General features: G+C 44.6%; 1 protein-coding gene across 3 annotated transcripts in view; it reads left to right on the forward strand.

Moving 5' to 3' along the window:
• The window catches only part of STXBP5L (syntaxin binding protein 5L), a 192,769-nt gene extending 174,585 nt beyond the window's left edge, over positions 1-18,184 (forward strand). For all 3 annotated transcript variants that reach the window (XM_065676132.1, XM_065676133.1, XM_065676134.1), the window contains 6 exons: positions 8,563-8,802; positions 9,764-10,124; positions 11,039-11,204; positions 13,485-13,596; positions 14,194-14,414; positions 15,723-18,184. In XM_065676132.1, the coding sequence (XP_065532204.1) occupies positions 8,563-8,802; positions 9,764-10,124; positions 11,039-11,204; positions 13,485-13,596; positions 14,194-14,414; positions 15,723-15,764 (1,142 nt within the window). In that variant the 3' untranslated portion in view covers positions 15,765-18,184. The remainder of the gene's footprint in view (positions 1-8,562; positions 8,803-9,763; positions 10,125-11,038; positions 11,205-13,484; positions 13,597-14,193; positions 14,415-15,722) is intronic.
• The last annotated feature ends 509 nt before the right edge of the window (positions 18,185-18,693 follow it).

Genomic DNA, 18,693 nt, shown 5'->3' on the forward strand with positions numbered 1-18,693 from the left:
AGCCCCACACAGCCGCTCACTCACTCCCCTGCAGCGGGATGGTGGAGGGAATCAGAAGGGTCCTAAGTGAGAAAACTCATCGGTTGAGATAAAAAAGACAATTTAATAGATAGAGCAGAAGCTGTGCACACAAGCAAAGCAAACCAAGGAATTCATTCACTCATTCTCGCCAGCAGGCAGATGTTTAGCCATCTTCAGGAAGGCAGGGCTCCATCATGCATAACGGCTATTTATTTGGGAAGCCAGAACTTTGAATGTCCCCCCCACTCCCTGCTTCTTCCCCCAGCTTTATTTGCTGAGCACGATGTCCTGTGTCATAGAACATTTCTGGTTTTATTATTAGCTCCTTTTTTCTTGGGTCTATTGGCTCTGAAGCCCACATGTGGGTCTGAACTAAGGTGCCTAGAAGATGATTACTGCAGTTCTCAAAAGGGTTCCTGGGCCTCCAAGGAAAGAGAGAAACAAGCTGGTGGTTTGATCTAGAAAAATACTGAAGAAAAAGCGCAAAATTATTCAGATGCCTGGCAGGGTACTGCAGAGAGGAAGGGAATTATCTGCTGTCCCTGGCTGCTGAGAAAAGGACAGGATGCAATGGACATAAATTACTAAGGCAGAGACGTGACTTCAGGGAGACAATCAGAGATGAATTTTTATCACAAGGGCAGTTAACCACAGAAATGGATCCCCTGAGGAGGTTATTGCATCTCAAGCAAGTTTTGAGAACAGCTCGTATTCCCTGCTCTCACTGCATTCCTTTTGCTGTGCTTTGCTATACTGCAGAGTGGATGATTTTCGTAAACTTCCTTGCCCAAGCAACCAGCCAAACTGACACTTACCTGAAGCACTGGGCATGTTACAGGAATCATGGGAGCACATTGCAGGAGGCCCCTAGGTGCCATGGCTTTTCACAGCTAGGTTTTCAGAGCAGATAGAAAACCCCTTGGTGTGAAATTTTCCTTTCTTGCAGTGAGGGATTTGTGGTGTTGGTTTTCCTTCTGAATCATTTCATTTGAAGTTACTTTACATCACTATAACAAGTACAGTAAGAATATTATAATAGGAAATAACTTAGAGACACTATAGTAAACCATGGTCTCCGCTAACTGCTCAGTTTGCCACCACATTTCTTGTCTGTGCAGAGAAGCAGATAAAAATGTTACATAGACCACATTTTGTTGTTGCATAGATGACCTGTTCTGTCTGTAGACAGTCTCTTCCTTACTGCACAAAGCATTATCCAAATAAAAAAGTTGTTAGGAAGCTGAAATTATTTTTTAGCAAAACCATAACACTTCTCCTCTAATGGACACTGAACTTTAAGTTTTCAGAACAGCAAATTCTGCATGGCTGTAATAAAACATTTGGCACCAAAAAAGCAAGTGCTCCATGGAAGGATATTAGAGCATCTTCTGTAAGGTTTTTATATCCATTTCCAAGTATTCTGTTTGAGCACTGAACTATAAAATCCATAGGTTATTCTTGAGATAATACAATTGTTTCCAGAAGTGACTTGTCCGTAGTGTTAAGTTCTTTTTCAGTTATGATGGAGAGTGTGTGTGCTTGTATTCTACTGTAGGTAAAATAAAATCCTCCACTGCAAAAAGCCAGTGGTGCTGTTGTCATTTAGACTAAATCATAATCTTTATTGGATTTAACCACTGGCTTAAGGTTAGATCAGATGTTTAAGTGGCATTTAAGTGTGTATCCACCTCACTGTGGTCACAATAGAGCTTTCAGTACCTTCTGTCCCTGGAAAAAGTAGTGGAGAGAGGTTGTCTATAGACTGTGGTGCCTTGTGAAAGAGCATGTCCCAGAAAAGGCCTGGGAGGAAACTGAGAAGAGCCTTGCATGGATGCATATGAGCTGCTGGTGTCTAAAATCCAACTCTGTTGGGCTAGATAAGAGTTCATGTTTGATTTTTCTTGGAGTACGTTTTCTGTCAGGTTCTATGGGATGTTAGGATCCACTTGTTTTCTCACAGGACTCTGCAGTTTTTACTTGTTTTTAAAACCACCAACTAATGAAAATCAACTTGTTCTTATTCCACTGAAAGGCTTTCAGTTTTATTTTAAATGAGAGGTTGATTCCAAGTTAAGCTTTTTCACACTACTCCAGGCATGTAGAGTTTGCACTGCATGCTCAGCTTTAACATTTCTGTGCTTGCTGGCAATCACTTTAGATCAACATAAGCCATTTTTTTACATCTGAAATAATATTGGAAGCATTTTTGGAAGTGGGACACACCATTGGGTGGTTCCTGGTACTTCTGTGGCAGAAGGGAATAGGTGATGGGCTGTTCTGTATAGAGAACTAGGGAAGAGTATGGGAATATTCTGAGATTGTTCATTATCTGATAATAGCTGCTCAAAAGGGTTTTTTAAAGCCAAAGCTTTTCTAACTGCAGTTACACAAGCAGATCTATGGGGCAGGGGTGAGGTGGGGGGATTAAAAAGAGTCCTTTAAAATGCTTTCACTTGCTTCATTATAACATTAACAATTTTGACTTTGTTATTGAATGAACTTGAGGTTTTACTTCCGTAATGCTTTTTGTGTCCACCTTATTCTTGGGTACTTCCGCATATGAAAGTTATACAGCATCCTATTATTTCCCAAACCATCAATGCTACAAAAGTCGCTTCAGCAGAGTGGATATTTTTAGGTTGAGATTTAAGTTTTAGAGAGTTGTGATATCTTAGATTAAAGAATACATTTCCAAGCTTACAACCTATACCAAATTGAGCTCGCTCTTAGGGATCTGAATGTGAAGACAGTTTGCTTGTGTAAGTCAAGGGAAGTGATTCATACAATTGAATATGGAAGTTTGAGAGACTGCTTACTGTAAAGATCTCCTGCATTTTTATCTTTCCATAAAAAATGCTAATTTCTACTTCACTTTCAACGTAAAGAATAGTTCTGCCCTAACAGTTCCCTTCTGATTTGTAAAACATGTTGAACTAAAACCTAAGCCTGAACTTTACCATATTCTGGAAATATCAAAATAAAGATCCAAGTCTGGTGGCTTGGATCTGTTTTCTCTTTCAGGCCTTTATTTTCCATCATTTACATCAGTCTTGTATCATTCATGATTCCATGAAGCCATTCAGATTACACTGCTATAACTTCAGGGCAATACATGGCAGAACTTTTTCCAGGGAGAGTTGAGCATCCCACAGCTGTGAGCTTGTGTAAGAGCAGACATAACCACCCTGGTTTGAATGCTCTGCAAGCCATGTATACACAGGCTATTCAAACTAGTTTTAGGGAAACTTACTTGATTTGCTCCAGTAGGAAATAATTCACAGGAAAATTCCAGATTATTACTGTGCTGTTTGTGCTTTAAGACAACTTCTGCTGCTTTTTAGCGAGTTGCTTTATGTGGAATGCAGCTTTAGAGTGGTGCTATTAAAATGTGTTCAAAGATGTTTGTAGCCAAGTAAACGTGCAGTGTTCTTAACTGTGTGAAAGCCCTGCAGCGTTACTTCCTGTCCCTTTCTCCTCTGTGTTGCTGAAGCATTGCCATCAGTAATCTGGGTCAGTCTCTGTGTCTCTCTGATGTTAATGTCTGCAAATTCATGTTTGAAGTATAATTCCTTTACTATATGTCCACACTGGCATTCAGAGCTTTGCATGCTTTCCTGACTATATCATTCTAAAAGTGACAGATTTCTCTTAAAGTTTTCAGATGATGATCCTTGAAGTGGCAAATGTTTTAATAGCTCCATTGGCTTCTCTTAGCTCTAATATTTGGGCTTAAAACTTTTAGAAATCTCAAAGTGAAAACAGCAACCATTTAATTTGGTTTCCAGAAAGTATCAGTTTCCATATTAACAAAGGTCAATTTTTGTCTGTGTTTTATAAGCAGATCAATTACTTGGTATGTTAAAACTGGGAAAGTAGCTATAAATAGCATCCAAGTCAATTGCAAAACCCTTCAGTAATGAATTTGAACATTTGCTGTGAAAATATTGATCTTGGTCGCTGGCAGGTTTTTAGGGCTTTTTCATTCCTTGTAACAACCGATACTTTTCCTTTCATAAGACCTAACTTCCAAAAGAAAATCAGTTTATGCTTCTGTGTTAGAGCTAACTCCACTATTTTAGAATAGCCACAATGAAAATTTCTTGGAAAAGCTGATAGGTGAGGATGTGTTCCCTTTACAAAGCCTTCACTGCAGCTGAGAATAGAGAAGGCAAAACATTCTCCTGAAGACGCATCCATGTTTTTCGTTAATATTCCCCTTCCTTTATTTCTTTTTTTTTTTTTTTAATTCTATGGAAATTAATGAAATTACAGTTTTATTTCCACTAAACAAAAGGAAGTTTAATAAAAATAAATCTCTGCAATCTTGAAACATATGGAATCATTTGCTCACAGAATCCTAGGCTGGTTTGGGTTGGAAGTGACCATAAAGCTCACCCAGTTCCAACCCCCTGCCATGGGCAGGGACACCTTCCACTTGACCAGGTTGATCCAAGCCCCTGTGTCCAACCTGGCCTTGAGCACTGCCAGGGATGGGGCAGCCACAGCTTCTCTGGGCACCCTGTGCCAGCGCCTCAGCACCCTCACAGGGAAGAGCTTCTTTTAAATTCTCAGAAAAGGCCCAAACCCCTGAATTAAGTCTCCTGGACACCAGGGAGCTGCCGTGGGACAGATCTGTCATGCAAGGAGAGAGCTAGGGCAATAACTGCTCAGGGCTGCTTTCGTATAAATGTCATGATGACGGTTGGCTCAATTGTTCTTGTCCTTTTGCAATGCATGCATTTTGTGGCAGTAGGTCACATTTCCAGACGGGCAATGCTTCAGCAATTACATCGAATCAGTAAATTCTCACACGACGAGCGTCACTATACTGCTTACACATGGATGAACAAAGGTAAGACCCAAAACCACTGACTTCGTTTTTATCCTAGCATGTGAGTTGAAGTGTCCTGTGTGTTTCTGTCAGTGAGGTCGCTAGCAGAAGTTTTGCAGTTGCTTTTAGATCAGAAGCCTTCTATTTGTGTGCTGCTCATGGCTGGAGTTTAACAATCAGTCTGGTGTTACCAAGGAAGTTGGATCCTGAGTTTTCATCTGCATCTCACTAACCCAAACCATGCATAGGACAGGGCTGAATGAAAACACCTTAAAGAAAGCAAGACTACGAGTGGTGATAGTGGTGGTGTATGCTTTTGACCCATGGAATGCAGCTTTCGAAAATGCACTGGCTGCAGAAAATAATGCTTTTGCTCAGAGTTGCTCATAGTCTTAACAGCGTGAATAGCAGCATCTCCCAAATGAGACTCACGTGTTAGCTCCCAGGAGATGCTGGACTAGTCTGATGGTGCTCTCAGCCCCTCTGCTGCTAGCTGCAGGAGCAGTCTAGAGACCTATTTGGAAATCCAGGTCTGCAAGTGTAAAAGGAGGAAAAAGGACATGGTCATCTGAGAGAGAGATGGCTGGGAGGGAGCAGAGGGATCCTGGGAGTTGGATATGTGCCTCTTGGAGAAAAGGAATCCTGGACTCCCTCAAAGCAGGAGACAATTCAGAGGCAGGAGCACATTTATGAGGAAGTGTCATTTAGCAGGATGTTCTGCAGAGGAGGAGAAGAGGGAAAGAACTGAGGAGCAGAAAAGTGCCTGCTTTTCACATACATCATCCTATCCCCTTACTAAAGCAAGGGGTCCAAATAAACTTTGTTTGACCTAGGTTGCAGGGAGTACCTAGACGTGGTCCTGGTTCAGACTCCTGTAGAAAGATGCTGTAGCTGACATTGTTGCTGCACTCAGCATGCAGTGAGAGAAAAGGAAAATGTAAGAGAAAACCTGGAATATGGCAGTTGGGTTAAGGATTACTACAGATTGGCAGTGTTCATACAGGTCAACCTTTAAACAATGGGACATCATTTTAATCATGCTAGGGAAGGATATTGCAAGTTCTAAAATTTCCCAAAGAAAGTGGTTTTCTGTTTCTCCAGGACACAATTGGGTGGTTTCTAAATAGAGAATTTGGGGTAGAATCTCTTTTGAGAAAAAAGTCCCAAGGTAAATTTTATCCTGAAAGAGGAAGAGATTTCTACCTTGCTTTAGAGCTAGCCAATAAAGCCACACAGTGATTGCAGCCTTTCATGGGGTTTGGGTCGCTGTTCACATATGTTTAATGACATCAGAATTTGACATTTATCACGCTGGTGTTCAGAATTTCAGTTCGAGTAGTGCATTTAATACAAAATGGCACAGTGTGTTCCCAGAAGTGTCCCGAAGATTCTGCCTGTTAGAGGCAGTTCTGCAAAGATGTATTGGTTAACTGAGCACAGGAGTGAGGAACATTTCTTGTTAATTTAGGGAGGGAGAAAGCTTGATGACACATGCAAATGGCACATCATATATTTTAAGTTCCGTGTATGTCGCCCACACTAACTGCATTTGTCCTTTCAACATCTTTCTCAGTTTGAGCACCACCATAGTTGAATTCTTTGTGACTGTGATATTAATACACCTGTTAAAGGGAAAATGAATATCATAATAACATTTTCTTTAGATTAGGTACCCTTTGGGGGGAAAAAGGAGATATATATATATATAGATATAGATATAGATATATATGTATGTGGATCTGTGATCTCTGCCTTGAAATTACTGTCTTCCCCTTCTTTACCTGGCAGCTGTCACTGTGCTTAGGAAGGAGCTGGGCCAACCAGTCCACTGCAGGCAACAAAGTACAAAGTGCTAGGGATTATAGGAGACACTAACTCTCAAGGTATTCGAAGCTGTGTTTGCACATGAATAAATAATCCCAGTTTTATGCAGATGTATTTAGCAATCCTGAGCCACAGCTAGAGAGCTACAACTGCCTACATGAAGGTGAAACGGGGTGAGGGCAGCGTTTGGAAGGTCAAGTACATGTAAGTTTCTCTTCCATGAGCACCAGGGGTGGCTATTCCTGTGGAGCTCCTGTTTGATGAGTTACAGGTGCCCTCAAAGAATAGAAACTGGCCCAAGTGTGAAAGAGCAGCAGGAGAACCTGCCCCCCCATCCCTGACTGCCACCTTTTAAGATAGCAAATGTGGTAGCACTTGGTGTGGTTCCAGCAGTGCTTTGCCATGGTTGTCTCCAGCCTTTCCCAGGTAGTTGCTGTGAAGAGGATAACTTCAATGCAGTTTACACTGACTCATCTGAGTACAGGAATGTAGTGCTGCAGTGCATGACGTGAGGAAAAGATTCACCAGCGAAACTGCTGCTTCTGGGGGAGAGCTGGAGCCGTGTACACAATATAAGGCTTAGCCCAGTTTTAAGTTGGAGTACGTGAGAAAGTCCTTTTCTAATTCTATTCTTCAGCCATGGCAGAAAGCGTTCTTCATTTTAGACATTTCTACTGGCTCTGAAGAGACAACCCTCTCTCTTTTCTGAGCTATAGCAAGGATCATTTCATACCAGACACAGATCTACTTCATAATGATAGGTCCAGAAGCGAGCCTTTTATCTGAAGTCCAATAGATTCTACTGTTTCTCCATCTCCAGAGCCTTCTGGTCTTCTGGTTATTGTTGCAGAAGAGCATGTGAGGTTTCCAATGATCTATCCGTATGTTTGACTGCAGGCTAGTTGACAGCACAGATTGTTTTGCAAAGACTGTGCTAGCAGCCAGCCCTACTCTCTTCATCCCTCTGGCTCCTCTACTCTTCAGTAACCTTTTAGCCTCAGTGTGCTTTATAGCCTCCAGTGCGTGGCCACCGACAGTTCCTGCTAATGCCAGGAGCTCCCTTGCACAGCTTTGTGCTTCCTTCCTGGCGCTAGGCAAAGCAGAGCAGAGATCCCTACCTCTACAGCAGCTAGACCCTGTTTGTTGCTGTTCCTCTCTGAGAAGCTCGGAGAGAGTCTTCAAACCTATGTATTTGCAGTGAGGACAATACGACTCTGCCTCCAGCTGGCTCCTGCTGTTGCCTGCTGAAGCTTAGGGAAAAAGATGAAGCAGTCAGCCCAGGCTCACCATGCAGTTGTTGCCAGCGGCACAGAGCAGGTTTCTCTCTTTGCTCCCTGGGAGCACAGAGTTGATTTCTACCCCAGGATGTTTTGGATGCTGGGATCAGTTTAGCAGTCTTTTTCCCCAGGGAGCAGTTAGTAACAGCTTGACAATAAACGATGGCTATGAACACAGTGCTAGAACGTCCTAGCAATGGAAACAAGGGCAGAGCAAAGGACACATGCTCTGAAGTTGGTAATGGTGTCCCCCTTTGTGTCCTACAGCGATGAGATACATGGATTAATTTAAAATGCATTGGTAACATATGGGTCTAAAATTATTCCATGCTCTTTAGAACAAGTCCTTTGAGCTAGGGCTGTTGTAAATTCTAATTAGTCTATGCTAATCTCCATAATAAGCAGCTATTTCTAATGCAGATCTAACTGATGAGGTCTGACAGCATTTTTCACACTTATACACTGGCAGCAAGCTGGTATCAGAATGTTTGCTCAGGTTACAGAAACTCTCTATTTTCTGTACTCTACAGGGAGTCTGTATTTGCTGCAGGCTTGTGCCTCTTCGAGGATTGCCAGTTTATGCCTGTTTGCTTGTATTTGTTTATGCAGAAAATAGGGAAAACTCCTTCAGCCGTTCCCGAAGCTCCAGCGTGTCCAGTATCGACAGGGACTCCAAGGAGGCAATTACTGCTTTGTACTTCATGGAGTCCTTTGCCCGAAAGAACGACTCCGCTGTCTCCTCATGTCTCTGGGTTGGAACGGGCCTTGGTATGGTCTTAATCCTGTCCCTTAATCTGCCTGCTAGTGATGAGCTACGGCAGTCAGAGCCAGTCATGGTGTCACCAAGCGGTAAGAGTGCAACTATTTTCCTGGCTATTACCTGCCTTGGTATAAGGGGGGAATAACTGCATGATTTTGTATGGCCTTTGGGGCAGGAATTTCTCAATACATGCATGAAGTAATGGTTACTCACTACATTAAAGGCACACAGGTAAATAAAGATGCCATGGGAGACCTGCAGCTTCATGAACTGAGGTGCTTCAGTCGTGTTGGTTCTGAAGAGTACTGTGTGTCATGGGCAAAGTTACACGTTTCTTGTGAGGACAGGGAAATTAGCAGAGATCCTTTGTATTGTGAAATTACAGTCCTACGTAACAGCTCTGATTCTATAGCAGTTCTGTCTGGAATGCTGGGAAGTGTTTCACTGTCTGTGTGTCAGAAAGCTGCAGAGAGGCAGAAGGGAGTTCAGGAAAGGAAACAAAAATGTTGGCAGGTTGAGGTACCTGGAGAGATCCTTGGCTGAGTGAGTGACAGATGGTGTAGCAGAGAGAACAGAGGGCTGGGAGAGGTCAGGTCCAAGGAGAGGCAGTATGCACTTAGAACCTTTAAAGCAAAATCATGACAAAAATCAGGGAATGCGCAGGAATAGAGGGTTTCCTACCCACCAGCTTCTTTAGAAGAGCAATGCTGAAGGTCACCAGACTAAGAGCAGCAATTTTACTGCTAGGTAACAAATATCCTACGAGCGTAATGTAAAGACAACAGCCTATCTTTCTGCTATTCAATAGCATGTATTATGAAGATTATTTACTATCTCTTGCCTAAGACTTTTTCAGTACTGGCAGCCTGTTTGTTCACCTTGTTGTGTGGTCAGGAAGAGCAGAACATGCAAGACTTGTCACCGTAGCTAGATGAATGCATTTGCTCTGTTTACAAGAGCTGAGCATCAGCTGTGGTGCACGCATTCACGGTGCTGACAACCAGCTTCATTGTGGGGCCAGCGTCAGTGACAGCAAATTATGTTTTGCAGGCACAGTTCTGACACTGAAAGGAGCTGTGCTGACCTTCGCGTGCTTGGACTGCATGGGGACCTTGACACATCCACCGTATGAAGTATGGAGGGACCCACACAGTGCTGATGATGGTGAAAAGACAAGGAGAAGGAAGCTTGTCATGCATTCCCCTTCCTCCTCCCAGGACATGGGTGATCATCAATTTGCGGTCATTTGTTCAGAAAAACAAGCCAAAGTCTTCTCATTGCCTTCCCAAACATGTCTTTATGTCCACAACATCACCGAAACGTCCTTTTTATTGCGAGCAGATGTGGTCACCCTCTGTAACAGCGTCTGTCTGGCGTGCTTTTGTGCCAATGGGCACATCATGACACTGAGGTACTTATCTAACTAATATTGGGGCAAAACTAAGCAAAGAGGTGGCACAGTGCTGTCACTTGTGTTTACTCCAGAGTGCCTGATGCTTTGCATTAACTCCCTGGGGGGTGCATTTAATGCCCTGCCTTGCCACTGCCATACGTGTTCCTTGGCCTGTCTCCACACAGGGAGTTAAGGCAGTCGCATAGCAAAGCAGACTGTTCTTTCGTAATCATTCCCCCCCACCCATGATGACTGATGGCTGATGATTCTTAACTATCATAAAAGAAAACCCTTATAATTTTGCTCAGTTATGGTAGGTCAGGTATGGAGGAGAACAGAAAAACTCGGGCACAAAGGGTCCTGTTCATCCAGTGTGAAGCAGCAAGTCCCACTCTTGCCATTTCAGATTTTGTGCTTAGAGCACCTGGTTTCCCTTCCTTGTCACCTCTGCCAGTGAGCTGGCTGCGCAGTAGCCCTCTAGCTGTGCCCTCGCCTTCTGCACTCCCTTTTCCCAGCCAGGCCATTTACATTTTGGAAGTGGTTTGCCAAAATGGCAAGCCAGGGTAAGTTGGAGGACAGTGAAGGCGATGGGGGAGCAGGGCCTTGAAGCAGGGCCCATGCCCATGTGATAACGGGGGGCAGACCTTACCCTGCAAACTGCCCAGCCCCATGGCACAGGTCATACACATCCCTGACCTGGACAGCAGCAGCAGATTAAGGGTTATTGAGGCAGCTGAAACTTCTTCAGCCAAGGAAGCGAAATATGATGGGAAGGCAGCATGCTGATGGCAGAGCTTTCAGCTTAGAGCTGCGCTTTAACTATTCCAGTTATGGAAAGCATGAACATAGATGTTGGTTTAAAATGCAGCCCCAGAGCAGGTGTACCGGGAGTGGCAATCAGTGAAGTAATGTGGGTATCTGCTTCCCTGCAGCTTGCCCAGCCTTCGCCCACTGCTGGACGTCAACTACTTGCCAGTAACAGACATGAGGATAGCACGGACCTTTTGTTTCACTAACGAAGGGCAAGCTTTGTATCTCAGCTCTCCCACAGAGATCCAGCGCCTGACTTACAGCCAGGAGATGTGTGACAATCTGCAGGTAAGGCTCAAACTCTTGCTGTGGTCCCTTGGTGCTCGTGTGGGAGGGCTGGTGGCCTGGCGCGTTAGGTGTAAATTGCCACATATTCCCTGTTGGATTTCAGTATTTGAAGTGCAGGCTGTGCTGCAGGAGCAGGACAGACATGCAGGAGCAGCACAGGCATGTTCCTCTCCCCTTGCCCTGGCTGAATGACGCCAAAGCAGCTCTGTTGCTGTTTGGACCTTTTCATGGCACTGTCACCTTGCTCCTGTGCCTGAGCCTACACCGTGCCCACATTTAGCTGCAGTCTCTGCTGGCTCCATACAGAGGTAGACTTGTGCTCATGTGGGACTCTTCACAGCCCAGTTCTCTGAGTCCTACCATATGAAAGACCAACTGTTAGAAATGATTGAAGGGGAAGCTACACATGGATAGCAGCTATAACAGTTGGTTCCAGCACGTGTCCAACCACAGCAACTGCCTCAGTAACAATATGACTTCCTGTATTTTTAATAATTTTTGATTTTAACTGTTAAAAATACCTGTGTACCTGCAGCTTGCAGGAGATCAGTGGGAGCAGGAGACAAACCAGTGTGGTTAGCAGCAAAAACTATGCTCTGTTTTAATCTGTTTTTTAATTATTTACCATTGTTTTTACTCCAATAATTGGTACTCCCCTTCCTCCACACGAGGAAAGCATCTCCCATTGTGCGTTAAAATACAGAAGCTATAGAAAAGATCTAATTAAAAGAATTAATTGGAGCAAAAGGTCTTTACAATGTGAGAATGTTGGATTTGGTTTTTTTTTTTTACAATAAAAATGCAAATTAAAATTTCATTTACTGAAGAGGAGGAATTGTGAGAGGTTACAGGGAGAAAAGCAGTAATAAAAGGGGGGGGAAGAGGAGGGGTAAGCTCTAGCTTATATAATTAGCAATGAACTAGGATAGAAATATGAAAGAAATGGTCCTGCCAGCACTCATTATGCCCCATGGAATAACGTGTGCTGAGCTGCTCAGCTCCCAACACAGCACTGCCTGTCTCAAGTCTGAAAAAGCCCTGTGAATAGCGAGCATTGCACACGGGGTTTTGCGCATTGGAGAAGAGGCTGTTTTGCATGGAACCAACTGTAAAATGATCAGAAGGTTTGATCCAGGTACCTTAGAATAAGGACATACAGTGAGAGGCTTTTGCAAGCTATATCATTTTGTTTATTAACCTTAATAACGTCATACGACAAACAACCAAAGGGAAGCTCAGCCCTTGCTTCTCTGTGCTGCCAGACCATGGCTGCTGATACCTTGGCTGTATGTGAAGAGGACAGTAGAAGGCTTGCCCAGTTGTCATGCGTGCACCCAGAGCTGATGACCCCGTGTCACCTCCTGCCTGGGAAAACAGAGCCAGGCTCACGAGTGCCTCTGCTTGGGCTCTACGGGCTGCAGTGATGTTTCTCCCAGAGCAGGTGCCTGTGCAGAGGAGCGGAAGCACTGCTGCCCTCAGCACTCACCCTCCCGGGAGCAGAGTGCTCTGTGCAGCACAACAGCATATTGGGGATTGGGTGAGCAACAAGCAACAGGGCAGCGAGTGTTCCGGTTCCAAACACGGCTGGGACTGCATGCTTTCTAACCCAGTTTGATTCTGGAGAGCTCCCTTTTCCCAGTACTGCTGCAAATCAATCTGAGCATCAGAGTTGGTTGGGCCAACGGCTCCAAGGTCTACCACCATGACAGTGCCTTCAGCTTATTTAGCATTACTGATGGCACTGCCACCACGCACACCACTAGAGGAGTACATGGGGAGGTTGTATGGAAGGTGGTGGGATTTTGCTTAAAAAAGCCCACAGAAACCAACCAAAAAAGAAACCAGCAAACTCTGTGAGCTGCTCAGAAGCGCTGACCTCAGGTAAGCTATAAAAGGAAAACAAGGAGTGACTGCCCTGCTTGTTTATTCAATTACAGTGTCGCCTCTGCTGTTTCTAAGCAAAATGTGATCTTATCACTGGTATTTGCACTCTGTAGTGCGTATGGATTTTTTTCTCTGTGGTAATGAACATAAGGCTGGGCAGTGACAAACCAAGTCCCTCTGAAAGCATGACTGAATCTGGTTAGTCTATTAGTCTGGTTAGTCTGCCTGTCACGAAGCACAAATGCTAAGTACTCAATAGTGTTTGCACAACAGAACCTTTTAAAACGAGCTGATTAGACGCAATGCATGTGGGCTCATTAATGCAAATAAAGAAAACACCCAGAACTGCTTCCATCTCACTAATTTTTCACATGGACTTTTGTCTGACTTTGCTAGGACATGCTTGGGGATTTGTTTACTCCTGTGGAAACACCAGAAGCCCAAAACAGAGGCTTTCTAAAAGGACTTTTTGGAGGAAGTGGACAAGCTTTTGACAGAGAGGAGCTTTGTAAGTAATTTATTGCGGTTGGGTTGGTTTCATTTCACAAATTAATTCATGGGATCCCCTGCACTTGTCATAGAGGAATCATAGACTGATGTGGGTGGAAGGGACCTTAAAACTCATCTACTTCCAACCCCCTGCCACGGGCAGGGACACCTTCCACTAGACCAGGTTGCTCCAAGCCCCATCCAGCCTAGCCTTGAACACTGCCAGGGATGGGGCATCTCACATGGTGAGAACCCTGTGCCAGGACCTCACCCCCCTTCCGTTGTTTCAATGTCTCAGCATCCATCCGTTGTTAACCTCTGAATGGAGTGGTGCCCAAGGTTCAGATCATGGATGAAAAAGTAAAGATGACACCATGAACAAGGGGGAGGATCCTCAGCTGCCTCTCACCATTCCTTCACCTTGGCAGCTTCTCTCAAGCAATTGAGGACAGGGTGCAGCATGACTGTGGGGTAGCTGTGCGCAGAGCAACATCTTCCACATTTGCCATCTGTGCATTGAAGGGCATCACCGCTGTGAGGCTGCAGCTTGGAGAAGCACTGACAGAGCCATGGCCAGGGACTCATTCCCCTCTCTCTGTCCATTTCTCTTTTGCAGTTGGCGAGGCCACAGCAGGAAAAGCCTCTCGCAGTCTTGCCCAGCACATCCCTGGATCTGGTGGGATTGAAGGTGTGAGAGGTGCTGCAGGAGGCGTCATTGGGGACTTGACTCGTGCACGCATTGCCCTTGATGAGAGAGGCCAGAAGCTGGGAGAGCTGGACGAAAGGACTGCGAGCATGATGGCCAGCGCCGAGGCATTTTCCAAGCATGCACATGAGGTAGGGGCGCTGGCACCACACACACAGAACTAGGAACTGCCACCCTGCAACCAAGCTTTTGCTTCCCTTTGGGAAAGTCAGATATGGTTCTCCCAGTTCACCCCGTCGAGTTGGTTTAGGTGTACTCATATTAACTGGCACAACATCTTTCCTGCTCCCAAACAATGAGAACACTCAAAATAAACTTCCAATGCACAGCTCTTCCTTTCACGTTTTCTTAAATGAGCATCCATTGCTAGCCTCTGAATTTAGAACATGGCACTTCTCATCTCTCGCCTTTCTTATTCTGTTGGGGTGGTTTTTTAAGCCTCTCAGTGCAGCACATCTATGCAGTAGGGCAGAAAACAGGTAGGTGGATGTGTATTCAGGAACCTTTACAGATCCGACTGGGAAGAGGAGGAGAACATTTCTTGTACAACCTTGTGGTACAGTTCTATAGAATAGGGCTTGCCTGGAACAGACACTTCTGTGCTTAGAGCTGGAAATGGAAAGTTCTTCATCCCACGCTGTTAAGGCTGGGAATCAACTACAGTGATTTTCCTTTGAGATAAATCATTAAAGACTGCATCTCAAAATGCATGGGTTTTATTTAACATCCATCACATCTCTGGACAAGACCTTTACATTTTCATTGTTTTTTTAAGGCTGATGACAAAAACCCAAAACAAAACCAACCATTAAAAAAACCCAAACTAACAGAAAGAATCAGCCCTAAAATGCAGAAAGCTTCTATATTCAGGGTGTATCTGCTGTGCTCCATAAGCAAGCTTCTTTCTGTAAGGAATAAAAAGAAAGTTGCTGGTTATTCCCATAGCTCTGTACTTTTTGCAGTAGAAAATAAATCAAAGCTCCTCAGGAAAACTCTCCCAGTGCCCAGCAAGAGCAGGGCACATCCCAAAATTATTGGTTTTAAATGTCACAATTAATTATGAAATTCAAGATGAGGCCTCTGTGGACTCGAGACCTGATGATGCTGCTGGTGAAGTACCACATTGCTCTTCCTTTTTAACTTATGGAGGTTGTGACAGTTACTGGGCTTAGGTCATGTGTGAGATATCACAGAATCCCAGACTGGTTTAGGTTGAAGGGACCTTAAAGCTCATCCAGTTCCAACCCCTGCCACAGGCAGGGACACCTTCCACTAGAGCAGGTTGCTCCAAGCCCTGTCCAACCTAGCCTTGAACACTGCCAGGGATGGGGCAGCCGCAGCTCCTCTGCGCAACCTATGCCAGGGCCTCACCACCTCACAGGGCAGAATCTTTGCAGAGCAGTGGTTTATATCACTTTGTCTGTTTCCTGTTTCTGCAGGTGATGCTGAAATACAAGGACAAAAAGTGGTACCAGTTTTAGACTTTCACAGAAGCTACCTGTGGCTTTAAGAACACTGTTCAGGGAAGCGGCAGTCATTCCCAAATCTACCAGTCACTGGCCAGAGACAGGTTTTTTTTTCTCCTAGAAGATGTTTTCCTGTTACTATTATTGGATTCATCGCAGTGGGAGTCAAGGAGAAATGTTACAGACCATGAGATGGAAGCTGAAATGACGTGGGTCTTACTCCAGCAGCTGGCTCATGCGGTAGACAATTTTTTCCCGAAAGCATCACTGTGGCATGTAGTTTCTCAGAGGTATGAACTGTGGGGAGTGCATCTGGTTGAAAATACTCTGTACAAACTCCAATGTTAATGCACTTACGTATAAACCTTTGCATGAGTGACATCTTATAAAAACAAAACAAAACAAAAAAAAAAAGAGAAAAAGAAAGCATGTTGTGACCGAAGACAAATGGGATTTATTTCTATTCCGAGACAAAAAAAAACCCCAACCAAACCAAACACCTAAATGGCAAAAATCTTTATTTTTTAAAAGTGACATTACAAAAAGCCGGTACATTTCAAGCATGTTCGCTATTGTTTTCAACATAAAAATTAGTTGAGCTGCATTTTCTTAGCTATCTATCTGCTATTTATTTCCCTTGAAAACCCTTGTTTGAAATCAGTTCTCTCTAACTCCTACCAGAAGAATAAATAAATTCAAAATCCTGTACCCCAAATTTACAGATTTTTTTAACTAGCAAGACAGGCACTATCTGAAATGTCATGAAAACATGAGCATAGAAGGGTTATTTGCACTTCAGAGCACAACATGTCATCCTTAGCTGTACTTTCTAACATGTGCTCTAGATTCATCTCAGTTGTCCTTGTCGGGGGCTATGGCAGTTGTCATTCCCGTGGCATCTGTGTCACTTGGTTGCCTTATTTCCCAATCACAGGGATAGCAAACCAGCTTAGGAAATGGCATCTTCCAACTGAGGAAAAGCAAGATGGGTAAGCACAGCCCTGTCAAGATCTGCTGGCAGAAGCTGCTTAGCAGCTTGTGTGCCAGTGGTCAGTTGAAATTATGCTAAGGAAACTGCATGGTAACCCCTCTAAGGCTGGGGCAAAGATCACAGCAGCAAGACTAAATGATGGGCAGGGAAAGAGCATGAAAACAATTGGCAACATGCACATATAACACATCTAGAAATGACACCATGGGTGAGCAGCACTTGAGATTCTGCTCATGCTGCTAAACATCATTTGCCTCTGCTTCAAAGTGGCTTGTTTGGTTTCTATAATGAACTCTGCCAAAAAGTCCCCAGCCTGCAGCTAGAGAAGAGAACAGTATGTAAAACCTCTTACCTGTCTACACCACCACAGCCCAAGTCCATGAGCATGCTACAAGAGCCTCAGTGCTGCACAGGTCAACTGTTAAGTTAGAAGTCTTTCCAAGACTGGCTTGGAGACAAGGTACTGGAGGCTTGGTTGCATGTGCCTGGACACAACTTCAAATTGGGAAAGTGAGGAAAAGGTGGAGAAGCAGCACTTAAAAAATTTTCTATAGGAAAAGAATGAGGACTTCTGTCCCTTCATAGAGTCCTCACAGACACTAGTGCAGAGGTGCATCCCCCTCCTAACTCGACCTTGACTTCACTTATGTCTCTATCACCCTAGTGGTCAGATGATGCCCTTCCCATATCCTTTCTTTTGTTACAATAAAACAGAGCCTGGGAAGGTGTACAGTCCAGAAGCCTGGCTTCACCATCAGCCCAGCTGCACAAGTTAAAGGGCTGGAGCACATCAGAGGTGTTAAGTTTTAAATCCACATTGTAGCACCACAGCAATGTCATGCTTTGCTGGACTTTCACATTGCTCTGTGGGCAGAACCAAAATGATGGCCCTGCCGGGTCTAACTCAGCTGGGACTGAGCCTCAACAAGTTCCTCTCTGTCAAGGAGGAAACTGCTCTACAATTGTCAGAACCTTTGAAACTTGCAGGGAAAAAGGTCAAAGCCTGGATTTCTGCCAAGGCTAAAGGAACTGGAATTGTCTATGAGCCGAGAGGATGTTTGAGGAAACAGCAAACTCACCCCCCTGATGGCAACAGGAACTGGGGAACTACTGGCAGCAACTGGGTCACAGAACTGGCCACTTGCATGTATGAGGAAGCACATTTATTCCTGCTTTCTCATTCTCTAGAATGAGAAATAAATAACAACATTATAGCAATTCTATCTCCTGTTTAAATGTACATTCCCCCTTCCTGCACTCTGGCCTACGCTCCAAACCCGCTAGTCCCTGGGCAAAAAAAATACCATTTGGGGCAGCATTCAAACCCTCCAACCGGTTTTCAAGCCCTTATTCTCCCTGCCTTCTCCACTTTTACAGAGAAGCGAAGCAGTCTTCACTGACCCCAAACCAAGGCCATCCCACCAGCATTTGGTCTGTCTGCTGCTGCAGACAGAAAGGCCATCACCAGGTCCAGTGTGGCCCTTGTACATCTGGTTTCCACCATGAGCTGGTTCAGGAGGCAGCCCCGTGCGTGCTGGCATGTGGCTCACTTCAGTGACAAGGAAGCTGCCGGTCCTGTGTCAGTTCTCAGCTGTACCTCACGTGTGTGGTTAACACCGAGTTCAGTGCGAACGGCTCCAGGCTTGGAGCCTGAGCTGCTCACTGCTTTGAGCATCACAGCTCAAAAGGTAAGAGCAGCTTCTAATTGCTGATCACTGCGGCACATCCAGAGCGAATTGACCTCAGCGAGTCTTTCACACAAAGCCTGACTGCCTCTGGCTGCCAGCAGGCTCAAGTTTAACACCAGGGAGGGGGGGAACCTGCCAGTAGATTTCCACTTTTTATGCAACAGAGAAGTGAGAATTTAGCATCCCTCAAACTGACGCTTTTTAACAGTAAACCTGGAAGCAGCCTTCCCCTAGCGCTGCCCAGCAGGGCACGGCTGCATCTTGC

The sequence above is a fragment of the Lathamus discolor genome, chromosome 4, assembly GCF_037157495.1.
Source record: "Lathamus discolor isolate bLatDis1 chromosome 4, bLatDis1.hap1, whole genome shotgun sequence".
Lineage (NCBI taxonomy): Eukaryota > Metazoa > Chordata > Aves > Psittaciformes > Psittacidae > Lathamus > Lathamus discolor.